This window comes from Trematomus bernacchii, unplaced genomic scaffold, assembly GCF_902827165.1.
Source record: "Trematomus bernacchii unplaced genomic scaffold, fTreBer1.1, whole genome shotgun sequence".
In the NCBI taxonomy this organism is placed as follows: Eukaryota; Metazoa; Chordata; class Actinopteri; order Perciformes; family Nototheniidae; genus Trematomus; species Trematomus bernacchii.
Genome location: NW_022987732.1, coordinates 80264 through 103111, shown reverse-complemented (window position 1 = coordinate 103111; position 22848 = coordinate 80264). Strand labels below are relative to the sequence as shown.

General features: G+C 41.8%; 1 protein-coding gene across 2 annotated transcripts; it reads left to right on the top strand.

Annotated features, from left to right (window-relative positions):
- The first annotated feature begins 71 nt into the window (after window positions 1–71).
- Window positions 72–22420, top strand: usp5 (ubiquitin specific peptidase 5 (isopeptidase T)). Of its 2 annotated transcripts, none has more exons than XM_034145747.1 (20): window positions 72–350; window positions 1326–1454; window positions 1590–1653; window positions 1751–1878; window positions 2336–2481; window positions 2764–2948; window positions 3659–3753; window positions 6160–6353; window positions 6614–6685; window positions 8128–8215; window positions 9140–9265; window positions 9353–9506; window positions 9864–10026; window positions 10625–10713; window positions 14093–14278; window positions 15649–15792; window positions 16719–16855; window positions 18711–18864; window positions 19742–19826; window positions 21587–22420. In XM_034145747.1, the coding sequence occupies exons 1-20, from the start codon at window positions 243–245 to the stop codon at window positions 21678–21680; spliced, it is 2541 nt and encodes an 846-aa protein (XP_034001638.1). In that variant the 5' UTR covers window positions 72–242; the 3' UTR covers window positions 21681–22420. The 2 variants fall into 2 exon arrangements, with proteins under 2 accessions (XP_034001638.1, XP_034001639.1); XM_034145748.1 differs by having other exon boundaries at window positions 73–350; window positions 14093–14221; window positions 21587–21899.
- Window positions 22421–22848: the final 428 nt, after the last annotated feature.

Genomic DNA, 22848 nt, shown 5'->3' with positions numbered 1-22848 from the left:
CTGCATTAGAAAATCACGACGTTGCCGATATGCTAAGCATTACGGTAATGGTGTGCGGGCAACTGAGTTCTTTCGGCCTTCCCTCAACACAAGGCAGCATCTCATGATTCATTCAGCCAAACACAGACACCACAAGACGGGCTAGACAACATACACTATCCGAGCCGGGAAATCAAGAGGCTGGGGGTCCAAACTCAAAGGAACAAGTTTCCCACTAGAAAGGCGGAACTAGCTATCTTGTCATGGCGGATGTTGGGGAGGTTTTGATGTCGGTTTTGTCCACAATTCGGGTTCCGAAGCCCGGGGACCGTGTCCACAAAGACGAATGCGCCTTGTCATTTTCCTCTCCGGTGAGCCATTTTCCCCTTTTACAAATCAAAATGTCAACTAATAAACCGTGTTGTTTCATTTATCATTCCCCTTGACTCCCTGTTGTGTTTATCTAATGCAACTGTGTGTCAGGGCTGTCTTACTATAACGCGCTGGCTTCCTATATGTTCCTGTTTAGACCAACTAGCATGCTAGCGTCAAGCTAAGCTAATACTGCACTGTAATGGAAACTTAGCTGCTATAGCTAGTTAGCTAGCTATGTCAGTGCAACTGCTGTCAAACTAGCTATCAAGCTAACTGAGTCGCTTTATGGTCACAACTTTAGCAGGGTAGTAAATATCTTTTTAGCTTTTCATAGCATATAGTATTTCCACCTTTTAGGTTACAGTTGTTTGTGGAATTTGATATCATTAAACCCGTGTTGGGCTCAATTGCAAAAATGTGCAGGTTCAATTCACACACCTTTTTATTTATTAATACAATAACCAGTATTTATTCCACTTTAATATTACATTCTGTCCTTGTTTATCCTTTTCTATTTACATGTAGGCTTCTGCATTTACTGGGCCACATGCAACATTCTCTGCAACATTTAGCTCATTGTATTTTATTTGACGTGTATAGGCTAGTTGTTTTTTTCTACATTACTTGAACATTCTTCTTGAAACACAATCCTTCCAAATGTTATTTTTACTCTGTTTCTTCTTGCACTATTTAATAGTCTTTTTTAAAATATTTTTTTTTTATATAAATACATATTTATGTTGCATTGTTGGAGGAGTTGTCATTGCCTTAACTACACTGAAGCTCCTGTGCATATGACAATTAAGCCTTTGAATCTTGAATCTCAATGTATAGCTATTTTTCTATCAATTTGTGAGTGATGTGAGATGGGTAAGACATCCACATTCCTTCATCTTCAACTTCCCATTGTTGTGTCACAATGTAAAGACATCACGACAGGTTGTGACATTTAACATTGTTTTCTTTTGCAGGAAAGCGAAGGAGGCCTGTATGTGTGCATGAACAGTTTCCTTGGCTTTGGGAGGCAGTATGTGGAACGGCACCATGCCCGGACTGGCCAGAGGGCTTACTTCCACATCACCCGGACTCGCAAAGCTAAGGTGGATTTATTTTCCTGACCAATCAATAGACCAGTCAATTAAATGTAAAACTTTTGACACCATCCACACCATCTCTTAACACGTCAAGTGAACTTAACTTACAACCATTGATATATTTTGTCATTCCCACAAAAGGAAGATGACAGTAACTCTGGATCTGGACACCCGCCCAAGAAAAAGCCCACCAGACTGGCTATAGGTTAGTGTATGAGAGCATTTTTACATAAACACAGATACATTAAATGTCTTCTTTTGAGACTGAGCTGTGTAACCATCATATTGTTTTGTCTTTCCAGGGATTGAAGGAGGGTTTGATGTGGAGCAGGAGCTGTATGAGGAGGACTATAAGGTGGTCATTTTACCTGACAGACAGGAAGTGACATCAGACGACCTTGCAACCATGCCTGACGTTGTGAGAGAGCGGGTGAGATATCTTTTGTCTTTTTCTGGCAAGATAAATATTTATCATTCAGTTAGGGGGGAAAAATCGCCACTTTTGTATATATCCAATTCCAATTGGTGTTGATAGTAAATGTAATTGATTGAAGCAAAAAAAAAAGAGAAAAAAGTCATGCTATATTGACATAGAAAGCTGAGTTTGCAGCTGCAAGATGTGTTGTTAAATCTGCATCCAGCGCAGTCATGCTGTGTGACAGTGGCGTAGTTTGATGCAAGGAAGAACTACATCTGTTCCTGCTTGACTTGTAGTCTCCAGTAGGAGGCTATGTAGCCAGGAGGTGTGCAATTTCTAGACACACTACTCTTCCTACCTGCCTTAACCATCCTGGTACTTCAAACCATCAGTGATCAAGTAGTTTGGAAGTTTTATTACGAGCTATTAGTCAGGTCTAATGTCTTTCTTTTGACTACCATCCCTCAAGGTGTCCCTGTCAATGGCGGGGATCATGTCAGCCGACTCAGTGTCTCATGCCTTACAAGTTCAGCAGTGGGATGGAGAGTTGAGACAGGAGTCAAGGCACGCCCCCGAACTGAAACAGCTTGACAACGGAGTCAAGATCCCACCCAGGTGAGGCGTTAGAGCTGTCTCTTCAAAACACCTACCATACAGTTCCTCATAACTGGGGGACTTTATACAAATGTTTCTCTTATTTATATGCTGTCAATTGATGGAAGAATGTGCAAAAAATGGCAATGATGCTATTGCATTTAGCATCCGTTATTGCATTAGTCCATTACTGCGTTATAATATTTAGAATAGAGATAGCTGTTCGGTTTTATAAGCCGAAGCCTGCAAGATTTTTAAAGCAGTGCAAGACATTTTTTTTTACCTGTGTCTTGAACATCCTAGTGGCTGGCGGTGTGAGGTGTGTGACCTCCAGGAGAACATTTGGATGAACCTGACGGACGGCAAAATGATGTGCGGCCGAAGGTATTTTGATGGCTCCGGGGGCAACAACCACGCCCTCCTCCACTTCCAGCAGACTGGATTCCCTATTGCTGTCAAACTTGGCACCATCACTCCCGATGGAGGAGGTACGCAGATAGCTCAATTCATTATTTTTTGTGGTAAAATCTGAGACATTTCAAGTGAAATTCAACAGCTTTCTTTTATTTACTATGTTGAAGATGTTAACATACATGCAATCAAACTTTTGTTTTGATGACAACAGGCTGCCAAAAAATGCTTAATCCAGAAACCCAAATTAGCTTAATTGCAAAAGTTCCTTTTAAAATAACAAACAACATGAATACTTGTTGTCGTGCACAATCAAAAATATTCACCATGGAAAAGGGCACTTTTTACATCAGTAAGCATGCTAATTAGCTGCTCAGCTAAAACCTGCCCATTTATATGCTGGTGTGGGCCTGACTCTTCATTACTATAGCAAACTGCACACTGTCTGATCATGTCTTATAAACCACAGTTCAATTGGGTTTACTTTGTCTCTCATTCCCTGCTGGCCATTAAATCAATATATTAAAACTCAGACACCGACATGCTCCTCCAGCTGACTAAGATAGTACGGCTTCTGATACGGTTTTCTCACATTTCATCAAAGAAATATTCTAAATATTTCTAATAGCTATAAAGGGATAATAAAATGGGACATTGGTTTAATAGCAAGGGCATCATATTACAGATATTTAGTGTTAAAATTGAACAGACTATCTACAATTTGTGCACTTGTCTCAAGCTTTGGCCTTCATTGCCCTCATTGTCTCTTCTGTTTTTGTATGTCTAGATGTGTACTCCTACGATGAGGATGACATGGTTCTGGATTCCAAGCTCCCGGAGCACCTGGCTCACTTTGGCATCAACATGATGACCATGGAGAAGGTATGTTCTGTGTTTCTGAAGTTCCTAGTGGGAGCAGACTTGTTTCTTTTCTATTCTGTTTTTGTCTCTCTCTCATTGATACTGGTTTGCTTTATTCAACACAACAAGTTGCTACAAGTTCTTGTAAAAACAAGTATCGCTGAAACACTCTGTTTAACGATTGAAATTCAGATATATCTGATCTTTTTTCTTCTCTGTTGGCGGATATCCAGACAGTTGTGGCTGGCTCTATAGAGGAGACATTGATTACCCAGTATTACTAAGGGGTTTAACATTCAGCTGCAGTGTTAGAGAGCCAATCAAACTCTAATGCCACACAAACGTGTCCTACAGAAAAATCGAATCATTGAATAATTTGCCCACTTATTTATTTGATTGATTATTTCCCCGTGTAAATGTTTGAATGCCAGCACACTGTTGACGGACACAATCTATACGTTTACATGACATCATGTAAAGAGAGATCGTTACAAAGATCATTATAGCTGTATTACTGATGGACTACAACAAGTGTTCTCTAACTTTTAATTAGGGCTGTCAGTCGATTAAAATATTTAATCGCAATTAATCGCATGATGTCCATAGTTAATCACAAATTAATCGCACATTTTTTATCTGTTCTAAATCTACCTTAGAGGAATATGTTACTCTACTACTACTACTATAATACTCTTATCAACATATGAGTGGACAAATATGCTTTATGCAAATGTTTGTTTATTATCATTGGAACAATGACAAATATTCTCCTGAGTATTCTCAACACAACAACCTGGAACCTCTCTCTCTCTCTCTCTCTCTCTCTCTCTCTCTCTTCTCTCTCTCTCTCTTCACTCTCTCTCTCTCTCTTCTCTTCTCTTCTCTTCTCTTCTCTTCTCTTCTCTCCTCTCTTCACTCTCTCCCAACCCTGTGTACTTCTCTGCACTGAGCCAGTTGCTCAAACAGACAAGCCTGTTGACAGTTGTCAGCGAAATGCCGCTCCTCTGTCTTCATAACAGTCAAAGCATGAGACGTTCCCACTGTGGGTCAAAATAATGCGCTGTGATGTGCAGTCGACACGTTGGATGCGATTCGAGTTATCTAACGCAGCCCCTCGTCCACCACAATGTTAAGCTGTAGCCACCCATTTAGCTATCGCTGTTGTTGTCCAGGCGTCTCCCCGGCAAACTTTCAAGCGGAGCGGGGCTGTCGGCATCAGCTGTGTGCTTGGCTTGCTGTTTAACACACCTTTTTCTGTATCCATATCTCTCGCTAGAATCTCCCACCATCCAACTAACAACAACGTCAAGCCTTTGGGCTCTGAAACTACGGGGCGGGCCGAGGACAAATACACATGCGTTAATCTCACGTTAAAATAATTAGTGGCGTTAAAAAAAATGTGCGTTAACTTGACAGCCCTACTTTGAATGCATACCCATTATCATATCCGCCTACTTTCCTCCACACCTGTGTTTTCTCTGTTTCCCTGCTGCTATACATTTATTTGCCACCTGCTTCTCTTCAGATACAGAGTGCAGATTACACAGTTGTCTGCAATGTACCTCTCACTGTGTACTGTAATGTTGTTTCGTGACTTGCTAATGTATTGCACACACATAATGATGTTGCACAGACAGGGGGTGTAACTGCGCTACAGTAGACACTTAAGACAAAAGGCAGCACTTGGTGATGAGTTTTGCAGTGTCTTCCTTCCTAGAGGATGCTGCAAAGCAATTATCGCCTGTACCCAGTGTTGATTTTAAAAGCCTTTTTTATTTAGTCTTTGTTCTGTGCAAAACATCCTTATCATTTGTTCAACCTCCTTTAGAATTTGCAGTTCTTAAATGGGCCGTATTGTGCTTTTCCGAATATGCTTTTCACACACTCCCCCTCTGCCTAAACCGCCTAGATTGGACTCCTTTGTTTACTTCTGTAACAGAGTGACACCACTACGTAACACCCGCGCTTCTATTGGCTAGCGCTCCAACACATTGTACGTGATAGTACGTGCTGAGGGGCGGGACATCTCTAAGCGGTTGACCAATCACAACAGAGCAGGCCAGCTAACCAATCAGAGCAGACTGGGCTCTGGTTTCAGACAGAGGGTGAAAAGAGGTGCTGCAGCACAGGCAGTATGAGAAAAATAAAGAGCTTTTTGAACATTAACTTATGGAGACGTAGACTAGAGACACTACATACTGATATGAACCAATAAAGTAGCATAATAGGGCCCCTTTAAACTACATTTTAGTCGAGTCCTTTTTTGTCAACAATATTGTATTTTGATAAGATCCCTGTAAGTATTTAATGACACTGGTTCCGTCTTATCCTCATCTCTCGATGTATTTAGTCACACTCTTCATTAACAAAAATGAGCCCTGCCCTTCATCCTTCATCCTGTAATCACGTTGACTCCTCTGCCCTCAGACTGAGCGGACGATGACAGAGCTGGAGATCGCTGTGAACCAGCGCGTTGGGGAGTGGGAGGTGATCCAGGAGTCGGGGACCACCCTGCGGCCCCTGTTTGGCCCCGGTGTGACTGGCATGAAGAATCTGGGCAACAGCTGCTACCTCAACTCTGTCATGCAAGTGCTCTTCACCGTGCCAGACTTCCAGCAAAAGTAAGAGCCCTCTTTTACACAAAGCCCCCATCCTCCTGTTACGCCCAGCTGTTAGGCTGACTTCCTATGTTGAAAGACAATGGTTCTTCTTTTGGCCAATTTCAATGGAAAACTATGTTTAAAGCTGGCTATTGCAACAATAGAGTTGTAATAATTATGTCTGATTTATTGAATATTCCTCTAACAACGCTGTCCAGATATATGTGTAAAATACTGAATGCAAAGATTTTGTTTCATATCCTTCAACTCACGTCTTCCAGGTATGTGTCTAACATCGACAAGATCATTGATGAAGCCCCAAGCGACCCCACCCAGGACTTCAAAACCCAAGTGTGAGTGTCTGCCTCTTTTATAACTAGCTCTTGTGTTACTTTTACGGACCGTCTCCACAGCAGCGTTAAAAAAATCTTGAAACGCTTCTGCCCATTCACTTTGAATGGGGTGACGTCACTTTCCCTCACTTTTCGCCAAACTGCATTGTGGGCAGGCGAGCGGAGATTTTCAGGATTTTCAGGATTCAAAGTTGAGCAATGTTCAACTTTTGAGGCTGAGGTGGAAGCGTCAGCCAATCAAATCCCGTGTATGCAAATCTGACAGTTCAAGCGCTAGCCAATCAAACGGCGTGTATGCTGGGAGAGACATGCCACAGGTCATTTCCTCATATTCCAAAAAATGGAGGGGAAATGAGCGATAGGGAATCACCCGGTGCTTTATGACCAGTCCCTATTTACCTACCGGGATATAAACCGGAGGAGCCAGGCATGGAGGGAGGTGGCAGAGACAGTGGTAGGTTTTCGCCTGTTTGGGGAGTTTATATCCAGTTTACTTCAAACTTTTTTGCTTCGTATGTCGCGGGCGGGAGATTCATGCGATTGGTTGTTGGTGCCTTGCTCGCAAAAAATCCCCAAGCTTCAGATACGCCCACCTCCAAGATTTTTTTAACACTGCTGTGTGGACGGTCTGTTAGATGCCTGAAAGCCCGCTTCAGTGGTTTGTGCGAAAAGAAAATAACCCTGTTTGATAAAAAAATTCCAAAGCGCGTTCTTTTTCAAATCTCTTCTCACTTAAAACTATTTCTATGCACATGCAATCAAACACTCATCATACCCTCTTTCCCATTTTATCTTGAAAATGCTACCATCTTAGTCACAGTCGATGAAAGGAGCCATCCACTGACACACAAACACACACACTCAAAGTGTGCCAGTTGTCAGACACACAGCTGATGACAGATTCCTTTCCAGGCAGCTCCATATTTAAATGCGTCTCCCTCTCTTCTTTTGCTATCAGAAGGGTTTAGTCACACTTATACTGACACTTGGCCACTTGTCATTTTAGCATTATGTCACTGCAGGAAAAAAGAGCTTTCCCTCTAGTCGGCATCATCTAAACAGATAAGGCCTCTTTTTGTGGAAACAGAAGTGAATCCTTAATTTGGTGTTGCTCATGCGTGTCCTAAACAACAACTTGACTTGTCACTTATGTTTTAACGCGTCACAACTGTCAGATATAAGATGATAAGACTATATTATACACTATAATCTCGTGTTTTGAAACAGAAATATGTCAGATTTCTCCATTTCGTTTGGCCAAACAATCTCTTGTTTTGTTGCTGTCCAAAAACGTTCACACCCAACAGAGATCTCTTTCCTGATTAGTCATTCCAACAAGCTATTTGAAAGCCAAAAATACATGTAGGCCTTTATCCAAATCCTCCTCCTGTGTGTGTGTGGTTGGATGTGCAGTGTTGTCAGCTTTGTTTTCTTTTCCACAGAGCCAAGCTCGGCTACGGTCTGTTGTCAGGAGACTATTCCAAACCAGCACCAGACCCTGCAGATGAAACTGGTGCATCTGAACCCAGGGTAGGAAGAAACACAGCTGATTCACACTTCTTAGCTTCGTCTTAGATACACTATATAGACAAAAGTATTGTGCCACCTACACATTACACCTACAGGAGCTTTCATGACATCCCATTCCAAATTCTTAGGCATTAATATGAAGTTGGAGAAAAGAAATGTCACGAACTGACTTGTTGAAACAGTAGCTTGTATAAATTCACTGAGCTCTTTTTAGAACGACCCATTCTTTGGGAAATGTTTGTAAAGGCAGACTGCAAGGCTAGGTGCTTGATTGTATACACCTGTGGCAATGGGACTGAATGAAACACCTGAATTCAATGATTAAGGGGAGTGCCCCAATACTTTTGTCTAGATCAGGGGTGTCAAACTCAAGGCCCGGGGGCCAAATCCGGCCTGTTGCCCCACAAGAGCTTTTAAAGAATATAATATGTTTATTATACGGTTACATGCCGATTTACAGAAGCGTTGCCCATAAACTACATGTCCCACAATGCATCTCAAATTTGACTTTTTTTCTCAGAATTTGACTTCTTTTTCAAAATTTGACTTTTTTTCCAAAATGTCACCTTTTTTTTATTTGACTTTGTTTCCAGAATTTGGCTTTTCTTTTTAAATCATTTTGAGACATTCTCACCGAAGAGACTTGCAATTATTTGCCCTAGACTTCTGCTTTCAGACGTAGTTCATTATGAAGTTATTACCTTATCCGATAATAATCCAATGCAGAGGCAATAATGTAATATAATACATTACTTTATATATATTAAATATTTATATATGTATTTTTATATAGTCTTAAAGTTACAACCGGCCCCTTGAGTGCAACCATAATGCTGATGTGGCCCGTGATGAAATTGAGTTTGACCCCCCTGGTCTACATGGTGTATAAGCCCTCCCCCTTGACTGTTTAATCTGTGTTTGCAGGGAGACCAAATCGGCATAGCACCTCGAATGTTCAAAGCACTCGTTGGGCGAGGCCACCCAGAGTTCTCCACCAACCGGCAGCAGGATGCTCAGGAGTTTTTATTGCACTTCATAAACATGGTGGAGGTAAAGTAACACTCACTCTGCTTCTCGTTTTTTTTATGGTCACCAGCTGTTCTCTGTCTGACATTAGCATTTATTTTTACCCCACAGAGGAACTGTCGCACTGGGTCCAACCCGTCTGAAGCCTTCAGGTTCCTGGTGGAGGAGAGGATTGTGTGTCAGCAGTCGCAGAAAGCCAAGTACACACAGAGGGTGGATTACATGGTGCAACTGCCAGTGCAGATGGACCAGGCCACCAACACAGGTGAGGGGAAACAATGTAGATAGGCTTGAGTTAATGTTACATCATCCTAACCCTAACCCTCATGTAAACAAAATGCCCCTATTGTATTACTTTTGTCTCTTGGCATCTCAAACCAGATACAAAAAGGACCAGAGATAGCTCAGCATTGAATATTTATGATAAAACATACTCTAAAGTTAACATTGCCATTAATTTCTTGAGGTATGACGGACATCTGTCAACTTTATTTCTCCCAGTTGCATTTTTAGTGTAACTGTGATGCGAGTAAAATAAAACCTGTCGGAACAATTTATGGTTTTATGTTTTGGTTGTGCAAGTTGTTTTTTTTTCTCAACCATGTGCATATTTGTCCAACAGAAGAGCTTCAGGAGGCAGAGCGCCGGCGTGAGGAGGGGGACAGCTCCGCCCCCACAGTGCGAGCTCAGATCCCCTTCACAGCCTGCATGGCGGCGCTGAATGAACCCGAGGTGCTCACAGACTTCTGGAGCTCAGCCGTGCAGTCCAAGACTACTGCTACCAAGTATGAAGAGACACACACACTGAAAGTGATGTTAGATCTTAAAGGTCACCTATTATGCTAATTTTCATCAATATATTATAGGTCTCAGATATATACAAAACATGTCTCTGATTGGCTGAAACACCAAACAGATCATTGCAGCATCATTGCACCCATAATCCCCTCTGTTTCAGCCCTGTTTCAAAAGTGCTGATTCTCTGTCTGTTACTTTAGATGAAAATAAGGAGCCCCTCCCCACGCCCCTCAGAGAGAGATTTGGTTAAAAAGAACGCAATGGTGCTCTAGGAGGAGATTCAGGTGATAAGGTGGGGGGGGGGGGGGGTTACCTTGGTTGGTGATTGGCTAATGGTTACACAAGCCAAAACATCGTTATGACATCATAAAGTGGCTAAAATCTGATCAGCTCATTTTCAGACAGGTTTTTATATAAATGGATCAGGACAAAAAGAGAGAGAATCTTTGTTCCTGAAACTTTCAGAGTCTCTTTCCACAGAGGGGACACATGTTGATGTAGAAGAGACATGAACAAGTGGATTTTGCATAATAGGTGACCTTTTAAGATGTGTTTATTAACGCCATCTTTCGTCTCATTTGTCAGAACGACCCGCTTCGCCTCTTTCCCTGATCACCTGGTCATCCAGATTAAGAAGTTCACCTTCGGCCTGGACTGGGTGCCCAAGAAACTGGGTGAGCAAAGATATTATTATAGGATTGTGTTCAAGCGATTAGTGTTTTACTTCCTCTACACCAGTGGTTCTCAAACTTTTTCTGTCAGGCCCCTCCTTTGGAGAAATAAAAAAGTCGGGCCCCCCCCCCCCCCAACACAAATAGTCACGTAATGGGCTAAGTTAACATTTATTAAAATACATCAATATGAACGTGAGCATTCCTTTCAAAAAAATAACTTTGCTAGAACAGAGATAATAAAACAATGCTCCATAAGTCTGTGTGCTCAAAAAAATAAATACAATTCTGTGCAATCCCTTTGCTAGAACAATAAGTTATAATACTTTGCAATCTGTGCAAAAAAATGAAAACAAAGAAAATGCTGATATTTGGCAGAAAAGTGTGTCTTATCATTAGTGGCTGCAATGAGCCTGTTTTGCACTGCAGACTTCTTCAAAACGGGGTCGCAGGCTCAGTGGCGGCGCCAGAGATTTATTTTGTAGCTTGACGTTTCATAGAGAGTGCTCAAACATTTAGGGTTTCCCGTTAATGTACTGGTCGCTACAGTTGAATTTTCTACTGCAACACTCCCCACACGCACACAGTACACCCGCGACAGTTACAATGAAGGCTCGATAATCAGCTCACGGCATATAGGTGTAAGCAGGGGTAAAGTGCTATTTTTATAAGTGGGGAGTGGACCTAACATAGGGGGGTCCGGGGGCATGTTCCCCCGGGAAGATTTTTTTTTAAATATTGAAGTTAAAAGCATCAATCTGGTGCACTTTGAGAGCAAAATGAAGAGATCTATGGATACCTCTCTCAACACCCATATGAAACTAACTGAGCAGATTTTCTATTTCTTTATGGATATTTTACTAATCACTCCCTTTTTAAACTGTATTCTTGTTTTACTATCATATAGTATTTCATACCTGTTTTTTATTCTCTTATTTTTTGTATAACTATAATGATCATATAAACGTGTGCCTCTGAAATAATTGTTTACATTAATCGTGACCAAACCGTTTGAGACCCTTTTTCGTTTGAGATAACTTAGACTAAAGTTAACTATCTAAACACTGAGAGTCCTTTAGTTCACTGAGCCTCTCAGTCTGACAGGAGAGGACTCTCCTCCACCTTGTTGTTGAAAAAGCTCCTTATATCCGTTAGCGTAGCTCGCTAGCACCAGAAGCTAACAACAACGATCTCCGGTACCGGTGCGCTCTCTCTCTCTCTCGCGCGCGCACGCACAAAAAATGGCTCGTTCCACACACACACAGAGCCGAGCTTGAATGAAACACAGAGACCCAGACGTACCCGTACTGTATCATATTATTTTCGAATCAATACATTTTCAAATTATGATTTTGTTTTTCATTTTTTTTTCAAAACCATTTTCCTCCTGGTCTCTCGCGCCCCCCACTTTGAGAAACACTGCTCTACACAGAAGATCCTGAATTGGAAATCCACTTATCTCACATTAGCAGATAATAATGTCTGAAGGGACTTGTTTGAAACTCCTGTTTCCATGCAGCAAGAATGTTGAACAGGCTCACTGTTATTTATACAGTTGTCTTTCATAGCGAGGCAAAATACTTTCTGTTTCTGATCGACTGGTGTCTTTTGCCTCTCATGAGCTTGTGGGTGTGTTTATAGACTTTTACATAAATACTTAACAGATTCTGATTACTTCCTGTTCATAATACACTGGCACACAGCAAATGGGTTCATTTCCAGAGAAATCGATTGGCACACATAAAAGTTAAATCTCAGAGTTTTGGCAAGCCATTGATGGCAACCGACAGCTTTTGCTCGATTTAAAAAAACAAGTGCTTTTATGTAGTGTGGTGGAGCAGAGAACAACTGTGTTTCCGTCTTGTGGAAAATCAAAGGCAGTGCGATTGTTTATCTCCTGCATTTGTTACAACCCAAAGTTGGACATAGGGGTGAAGGGTGTAACAAAACACTATATGAACAATATGAGGTGTAATTTGTCTTTTTTTCAATATTATTTTGACGGATGTAGAGGCGGATTGTAACTGCCCATGGCCAAAATAATAAACAAACCTGCCATAAGTATAAATAAAAGCATTATAGCTGATTATCTACTCCAGTTAAAGTTGTCAATCTTAAACATAACTCTAAATCAGGGATGGGCAACTTGGATGGTGGTGGGAGCCACATCATTGATGTACTGGCCACCAGGGGGCCGCAGATTCACTTGGAACACACACACACACACAAATGAGTAGTAGTGGTGGCTCAAGTCCCTTACTTTCATGACAGGGTCTGCAAACATACTCAACGTTGTGGTTTACCCCTGAATTCAGTGAAAATATATTCTTTCTCACACTTTTCTTAGAAAACACGATTTTCCTCAGATACCTTTCTCTTGCTCATGCTGACATCCACAGAGGGCTGTGCTCATATGTGACCGCTCTATCGAAATCAGTCGGAAGTCGCAACGGCTCATTTCAAAATAAACATGGATTCGTGTTTTTCGGGTTCGGGTGTTTTGTTTGATTTTAAACAAACAAAGTCTTGGCTTCTAGAATATGAAACTTTTATTTCCAACATCACACGATAAATACATGTTTGAAGCTTGTAAAGGGAAGATGACAGCTCTCTCGCACCCTCTCAGCGCCGTGCCGCTCCCCCTCCCTCCCGCTGACATTATGAATGTAAGGCGTATAGTAATCATAGATAACTCGGCAGGGTCCGTGACAGTTTGTTTTCATCTGATTTCAAATAAACAAAGTCTTGGCTTTTAGAATATGAAACTTGTTTCGGCAAATTCAGATGATAAATACAGCTTTGAAGCTTGTGACGGCATAATCACAAGCGGAGAACGGAGTAACTTAACGTCACAGCAGGCATAACAACAGCCGGTGTTTCTCCTGAGTGTTTTCCCCGGGAAACAAACACAATACACACTGCTGCCGAACAAAATCACGTAGTATTAGTAAAACAAATACAAATAAAAATCGGTCTGCCATTTGCCCATCCCTGCTCTAAATCAACACAGAAACATTTTGAAATGTTTGATCTCATGAGGCAGAAACAATCCTATGCAGCCAACACACTAATCTAATTCTGGTATAATATTAATGACATTAGTGCCGCCTAATCTTTACCTGCAAATGTGCAGAAATACCTAATTATGAGACATTCAAAAAATGTAAAAAGTTGTATTTAAATTTTGAATGATTTCCCCTAGATCCCTGCTATGGGCTAACAGTAACAAGCAACAGCATCTCAGAGGACATTTGATTACATTTGAACATTCCTCACCCAGTTGTATAACATAATTATAATATTAAAGTGTGTTAACCAAACATTTGCTCTAAAGTGAATGATGGGTTATTAATGTGTTTGTTTTTGTTTTCTTTCTATACAGACGTGAGCATCGACGTTCCCGACACTCTGGACCTGAGCGCGCTGCGAGCCACCGGTCAGCAGCCGGGGGAGGAGCTTCTTCCAGAGGTGGCCCCGCCCCCTCTCATGACCCCAGACGTGGAGGTTAAAGGTATCCTGGGTTTCCATGGCAACGAGGAAGACGACTCTCTCTACTCCCCACTGCTGTGTTAGTCTGTCTGGCGTTTTCTTCTCCCCCCCCCCCCCCCCCCCCCTCATCTCTCATTTGTCCTCCCTCGTTTCCGCCTTTTCTGTTTCCTCACGTCCTTCTGTTGCCATGGTTTCTAACTATTTATTCATTTTCACATCATGTCAAGTCATTCATTTATATTTTGTTGAATATGAGTAGATTTTTCCGTATATTATTTCGCCTTTTGTCAGTATCCATTTGAAACTTTTTTTTTAACGTGGCAATAGACAAGTTGTTTTGCTTTATTGTATCATTATGTAGTAAATGTTGACTGCCAGTGTTTCCGCCAGACCAGGGCTGAGAGGGCGTCCAGCCCGAGAGCAGGGGGGGGGGGGGGGTGGTGTGACGTCACGTCGTGTCACGTGACTTGGATTTTGAATTGAGCCGTCCCTTATAGATACTATCTCTTTACGTATTAGTGATGGGAATTCCGGCTCTTTTTAGTGAGCCGGATCATTTGGCTCGGCTCACTAAGAAGAGCCGGCTCTTTCGGCTCCTAAACGGCTCTTCATGTTACCACAGTTTACCACGGAGCCTCAGTTTCGCCGCTGCGAGGCTCCGGCGCTCGCAGTTCACGCGCGTGCTCCACTAGCACCCCCCGTCAAGGCTCGCCGGCAGTACACTTTCCGTCACAGGAACACGCTTTGCTGGCAGCGAGAAGAATCCCACCAGACTCCTTTGCCCCTCCAACAGAGGGATGTCCTTGTCCTTTTTCCTTTTCGTCATTTCAAGCGATAAAAACTCTCGATCTTCACTCGAATTATTTCTTTTTTTGGTCAAATGACGGCAAGACACCCCCCTGGCGGAAACGCTGCATGGTTATAAAATCATGGCACCATCTGCGCTTAGATTGCTTCCCTGTAAGCCACACTTTTACTAAGCAATTTCATCTCATAGGGAAATGAACGCTCAAATTACTGCAAAAACTAAAATGCAGTGTGTCTTGTGCAGTGTTGCAATATCTATTCCAATGATGCCATCATACTACATTTGAATTTGGGTAGAATCGTTACAAATTCATTTGCATAACGCTAAGTAGTTGCAGCACACAAGGAGAGGGAGTCCACTTAGTACAAGAGCTGTGGAAATGAATGGGAATTAATTACAATATAATACACTTCATTGCTTTTTCCTGACAGTCTGAATAAGGCTTTTAATTGGTCGCCATTAGCAGCCTTTGAGGAAATCAAAAAGCGATCAAGTCGTTTTTGTGAAACAGTAGGAAAGTTAGAAAGTTGTCTATTGCCATTTATTAAGGAAGTCCTAAAGGCACAAACACAGAACAACAATGATTTCACATCAGTGTTTCTACAAATAGTCATTTCACTTTTCCCTCTCCACACATCCAGCTCCAGTGCTCGACGACTCCACTGTGTCCCAGCTTTGTGAGATGGGATTCCCCCTGGAGGCGTGCAGGAAGGCGGTGTACTACACTGGGAACACTGGGATCGATGCTGCCATGAACTGGATCATGGGCCACATGGATGACGCAGGTGTGCAGAGCAGAGAGAACTCACACGAAAATAAGTCATCCATCAGTCTGATCGCTCCTCTCACTCTCTTTACGAGCCACAATGTTGATTTACTATTCTGATTATTTAATCGTTTAATCATGCGTAAAATATTTATTGGCGCTGTGATTGCCTCAGCTGGTACAAAAGAGTCCTGCTGACGATACTCTGCGTTCATTTTGGTTGTGAAGCCATATGGTTTTTTGACCGCTGCACTGCAGAGAAATTATGAGTTTTAAGTTGTTTATTTGATGTGACGTAACTGTCTCCATCATCGACTAATGTACCGAAACAAACAAACAATATCTCGTGTGTGGGAAGCATGGATGTATAATAAGAACTGGATACAGCGTGGGAGGCGGGGTCTCGTTCTTTCCTATGAGAGCTGCTCATTGGCGCATGAAGACAAAATGGCCCAACCTTTGAGAGCGAAACGTCACGAAAGTATTCATATAATCATATAATCCGTTCTTATTGTGCATCCATGGGTAAAGGTTAAACTCATGTAGTACTGAACACGTCACATGAACGTGCCGGGCGGCGCGGTCCCGTGGGTTAGATGCACGTTCATAATGCAGAGGTAAATAACTCTCAGAATAACGTTATTAGCACATTTTACAACTTGAGGACCGGATGTTTTTAACAAGAGCTATACAAATGTTCATACTGGGTAGTTTATTTGGTTTAAAAAAAATTATCCAACGATTTACAGACGTCTCTTTCCCGATGTTAGTCAATGGGAAAAAGTCTTTCCGGGCCCAGCGACTGATACAGAAGTGTAGTACCGCCGTTTGGCCACAACGAATATTTTCCTCAGAGTCCGGCGCACTTCCTGGGGGCTTGGTCGGAAATGGGAAAGATTGCTCTTTTACTCGTACTCATGTTGTCCTCTCTCTGATTGGCTGCAGACTTCGCCTCCCCCCTGGTGATGCCGGGCTGCAGCTCTGGCACCACGCCCACTGAGAGCCTCTCTGAGGAGCACCTGGCCACCATCGTGTCCATGGGCTTCAGCCGGGACCAGGCCACCAAAGCACTCAGAGCCACGGTGAGAATCATACACTTTATTTGTATAGCGCCTTTCAAGCTCAAATAATAATAATAATAATAATAATAGATGACATTTGTATAGCGCCTTTCAAGGGACCCAAGGCCGCTTTACATGGTGAACAAACAAACAAAAGGGGCAATTCAATAAATAGCAGCCCCGGGGCTGAATTATTAAATACCGTGGTACACACACACATTCTCTCTCTCTCTCTCTCTCTCTCTCTCTCACACGCTGCTACATGCATGCAACACACATTCTCTCTCTCTACATCCATGCAACACACACACATTCTCTCTCTCTCTCACACGCTGCTACATGCATGCAACACACACACACAGGGTGTTTCTCAATCGCGAGTAAAGCTGCTTCAGAGCCACTATTTCAAGCATACTACGTCATCGAGTGCCGCCGAAGTACTGTTCCAATCTCCAGCATACTTGGAAATCTACCGAGCATGTAGCACACACTGCTACATGCATGCAACACACACACACACACTCTCTCTCTCTCTCACTCTCACTCTCTCTCTCTCAACCATAATGCTGATGTGGCCCGTGATGAAATTGAGTTTGACACCCCTGGACTAAGATGTCTCCGAAGCACCAGTATGTGGTTGTGACAAAGACATCTACATTAGCTACCACAGGTCTTCATATTATGCACAAATTAAACGGTCAGAAATGATTTTTAAAAGATCTGACACGCCTAGTTTGGTCGTTCTTAAAGACTCAAACTAGTTGTTGGCCGATATGCCTTCAGGATTTAACTACTGGTATGTGGTCATGACAAAGACATTGTACATTTGCTACCACAGGTTTTCATATTTCTGCAAATTAAACGGTCAGAAATGATTTAATACAATGCGTCACAGGACAACACACTGCAGAGGAAGGAAAGTTGCAGAGAAAACACGGATACTAACTAGTAATTGGGTTTGGGCTCTAACTGAAGCAACTAAAGACGTTTTTTTAAGGATAATTAGGGTTAGGTTGAGATCTAGATTTCAAAAATGTTTTCCCACTTTGTCATTATCACACCATTACATATTAGGAGGACAAAAAGCAGCCGATAGCGGTTTGTATGACCCTCATTTTAAATTACTGAGATTAGATAAACGTATGTGTTGCCATATTTAGCCTCAGTACCCGTGTCATGTTGAGAAACAGCTAGCTCTTTTTATTATATAATTACATTTTCAGTATTATAGTTATATCATTATGAGATTATCCAACGTGTGGCTCCTTTATAGAAGTCGCCTATAATAGTATTTTAAATGCGTTATTAAATTATCAACTCATTGAAAATAAAATGCAGCTACAAGGGTTTAACATGTGAAGAATCTCTCCATTAGTTGAAGGCGAAATGCTTGTAATACAGTTTCAAATTAAATATTATGATGCTGCAGATAAGACATTATAATTTACAGACTTTATAAAACATAATTGTTTGGTACATACACATCAAAAAGCACACCATGATCATGTTATACTAAGTACAATGAAAAGAGGATAATAATGTAAAAGCTATAATTCGCCCTGATGTCCCAAATGATATTGTAATTGCAATATAAGTCAGAATGAACTTAATTCAAATTGTATTTATTTAAATTATTCAGGCCTAGCAGCTACCACATAATGCCGTGTAGGAAATGAGTGTCATCCATCTGATGTAACAGCAGTGTTCTTATAATCTTATTGTCCGCCTGTGAAGAAACGGCATCAGCTCCCGTGGTTCCTCTAACTTGTTCGGTAAAATCCACCCTTTCTCCAGAAGGGAAGAGAGGAGCTTATTTTTCGACTAAAAGCTCAAGTTATTGACATTCTTGATGACGTCTCGTCCTCTTGTTTGACAGAGTAATGTCCTGGACCGGGCGGTGGACTGGATCTTCTCCCACCTGGACGACCTGGAGTCGATGGACGTGTCTGAAGGCGGTCGCTCAGCGGCAGAGAGCGAGGGCGGCAGGGAGCCCCCCCCGCCTGGCCCTCGGGTCAAAGACGGACCAGGAAGTGAGTCCTAATCAGAGGAGGCATTACATTGAATTAATTCACAAGACATGTCGTGAGCCACGAGTTGACACAGCGGTTGCCAAAACCAATTCTGAAGATCTCTACCCCAGACCCATGTATTTAGCTAGTTCTGAGAGAATAATCAACATAACAAGATGAAACAGGCAACGCACAATAACACCTATCAGCTGACGCCAACAGGCAGGAACAGGGAGACAAAACACTGAGAGCAGAGCAGCCCACGGTTGTAGGTGCCTGAGCTCAGTGAGGGCAGTACAGACTGATAAACTGGGTCAAAGGTATGGGTCTAGGACAATATTTCCCCAACAAGCATCACAAGGGCCCACTTTCACAAAAAGCAGCAACGGAATTTTTCCATTTAACTTTCAGATATAGCAGAAAAAAAGCTTTGTAGCAAACACAAACTTATGATACTTATTTGTTTTGTTCAGCAGGATAATCTCCACATGTTAACACCCCATTAAACATGTTTTTGAAGCATTGATGCACTCACCAGAAGTAAAAAGCTAAGCTACAAACAACCTACATCACCTGACTTCACGTCACCACCGCTAAGCTAAAGGCGGCTAATGTTCAGCGTGATGACGTTTGGTAGTCTCATTTAGACCCTTGTTAGCAACCACCTTTCTTAAGCTTTGGACCAGAAGTGCTAAAATGCTAACTCATATCCGGGTTTTCCGACTCATTCCTGCACCACTCTGTTGTGTTCAGAAACCTGAAATGTAGACAGCAGCGACACAATCATCCTATATTTAAAGACCTGTGTTCTGTCATCCGCTATTATTACATTTCATATTTTAAAATATATCTTATGGTGTAACTGCGATTGATCTAATGGCTTCTCTCCTTTCTCCAGAGTACGAGCTGTTTGCATTCATCAGTCACATGGGGACGAGCACAATGTGCGGCCACTACGTCTGCCACATCAAGAAGGATCACCAGTAAGTCTTTCTTTCATTATGTGTTTCTATTCTTACTATTTCAAGGACTCAATATGTCATTTATAAGTCAGAACTGTCGGAAAAAAAACCTGAATATGTTACAATCTCATAGGTTATGTGCTTACTGTTCTCAATCAGAAGGTCATTTATTCATTAAATGTTGTATATTTCTTTAATTCTACCAAGTATTCTACATCGCCTCAGCAGGGGGCACCACACTCCACGTCTGCTGTGAACAATAGTTGTTGCTGATGTGAAAACAGTGGTTTAAATTGTGCATCAGTATTATCCAAAATGGTACTTTAATCAGGTTTTTGATTTAACTGTGACACAGTTGATGCATGTAACACTTACATTTATTTAAAATGTTATATATATCTTTCTTCTGGGAGGCTTTCAGCTCATTGAGTAACTGCAGCTCTGACCAACCATGGCTGAAGAAAACCACGGATAAATAAGTGTAAATGTGAAATAAATTGTCACAAATGATAATTATAGTAATGATAATGACTCGGCCTGTCACGATAATTCATTTTGTTGGACGATACATTTTCCCTGAAATGATTGCGATAAACGATAATATTGTCGGCACCGTTGTAAGACCATTTTAGACCACTGACATAATGATAATATATCATAATAATTCAAGTACATCCTTTCAAACTGAACTTTTTATTGAACATTCAACATTGCAAATGAAATGTGAAATAATATTCAAATATATAAATTATATATAATAAATAAAACAAATACATTTAGTTATAACAAATTAATTAAAATCACACACAACCACAACAATCAATTAAATAGACTCAGGCTGGAAAACAGAGCTCTCTCTCTCATATATCTATATATATATATATATAAATAAATATGAGCACACATTGTCTCACAAGCAAAATAAACCTCCTTAAAACAACAGTCAAGTGTACAGTCCACTGTCCATCCAAAGACCCAGATGCCTCAACAGGCCATATCCAAATCTGTATTTCAAAGATTTCGAGCAAGGAACACCAACATGTTTGCATTGTCGGGCAAATGCATCTTTGATTGCAAACTGTCGGGAAGGTGGGGGCTCTCCATCTCCAGCTGCCGTGTTTGCTCCCAGCTGGGAACACGGAATGGGGTGGTTGTGTTTCAGATGCAGTTTAAGGTTGGTCGTATTGCTAGCTTTTGTTGCTACCTTTTTAAAACAAATGCGACACACCGCCCGGCTCATTCAAGTCCGTAGGTTCGCCTCGTTGATTTGGCGTAAATCGGTTTTGCAACCAATTCCATTTAACTTCAAATTCCCCTCGAGTAAGTCACACGTTGTCTCCTGCTTGTCTCTATATTATTAATTTGGCTGCTACACTGCTGCACGCGGAGTGTCCTGACCTGGCTGTGTGTGAGCCCCGCCCCTCACAGCGCGCCGGGCTACAATTCTGGTCACATCCTTATGTAAACAAACACGCATGTAAACGGCAATTTATCGAGTCCATTTTTATTTATCGTACGATAAGTCAATTTATTGATTATCGCGACAGGCCTAATAATGACCTCATCTTAGTTAGTGAACGCTTCTTAAACAAATAAACAACCTGAGATTGCACAAAGAAACCTAATATGACGAAAGCAGATGTCACATTAAGCGTTTTTCATTTTAAAACAAGACCCTATGATTTAAAAAAAGCATCTCTACTATGTGAACATGATCAAACCCATAGCCTGTCGGTTATGTCGTGGCTCTTTGTGAACCGAGTGATCTCTCTGCTCCACAGGTGGGTCATCTTCAACGATCAGAAGGTCTGCGCTTCGGAGAAACCTCCCAAAGACCTGGGCTATCTCTACTTCTACCGGAGAGTGTCCGAATGAGAGGAACAGGAGCGGTTCACTCGGTGAAGAAGGAGTTATGTGTGCGCTAACACAAACACACAGTTCATAGTCACACCCCACCAAGCTCTTACTGGCACGCTTCACAACTGACAAACGTGTAAATATATCCCTCAAAGTGCACAAATACAGTTACATTAAATCGTGCTGATGTACAGATAAGGAGGTTTTTCCTTTTGATCCGTTGATATCAAACTAAGGGTCTGTTCAGAGCAGCAGATTTAGTTTGTTACCTGGATGACTACGCTGAGAAAACACCTGATATTACCACGTTTTACTCAGCTTCCAGAGCCTTCAGAAAACCTGCTCCCTGGTACAAGCCTCCCACATCAGAGGGTTGATAACTCCATTCCCTCTTTGCTTAACTCTCCGTAATCCACGTCCTGATTTACACTGCCGCTTCCCCTCAAAATAAACCGCTTCCTGCCCCTGATTTTCATTTTTTTTTATTGGACGGTTGCATTTTGGCGTCAGCAGTAAAACACTGACTCCTGCTCCGCGTGTTTCAGTGAGGAAGTTAAAAAACAAACGGTTGAACAACAACCACGAGAGGAAATGTCAGTGAATAAATAACAGCTCTTATGTGTGTTACAAATAAAGGAAATGAAAACACCAACTTGTTTTTTCTTTAAGGAGTTTTGTGAGGGTGATATCTTTGTTTTTACTTTGCAAACATCCTTTGTTACTTCTGCTGTGACAAATAAAGAATTGTCTTTCTGTCATTCTGCCTTGCTTCTTTTGAAAGAGTCGTCGAGGAGTTTGTTTTACCGCTACGATCGATAACAATCCCTTTTTCTTCTTGGGTTGTTTTCATGATTTCAAGTTGTTGAGTTGGCTCAATCACACACATCTCCTGTAAGACCAGAAGGCTTTTCTTTGTCCAGTTAGACATTGGAGTTTGTGACAGTTGCTCCATTTTTAGAATTACAAAAACAAATACATTTCAATCAGGAGAGACAGTTTTGATTTAAGAATACATATTTATTGCCAGGAATACACAAATGAATGTAATGGAGTTTTGGCGATTAGGCCCCGTTGTGCAGGAGTATCATTCGGGAGGGGAGAACCGATCCGATGAAACCCCCCGGGGTCTAGACCCTGGTGGTGGTGAATGGATAGTTGGGTTGGTCGGAAGGGGAGTGGCTTAGCT

Excerpts from the sequence above, each read along its gene's own strand:
- usp5 (XM_034145747.1), top strand. The coding sequence starts at position 243 with ATGGCGGATGTTGGGGAGGTTTTGATGTCGGTTTTGTCCACAATTCGG. Across the intron at positions 1,455-1,589 it reads CCCGGACTCGCAAAGCTAAG|GAAGATGACAGTAACTCTGG; the intron begins GTGGATTTATTT and ends TTCCCACAAAAG. Across the intron at positions 1,654-1,750 it reads GCCCACCAGACTGGCTATAG|GGATTGAAGGAGGGTTTGAT; the intron begins GTTAGTGTATGA and ends TTGTCTTTCCAG.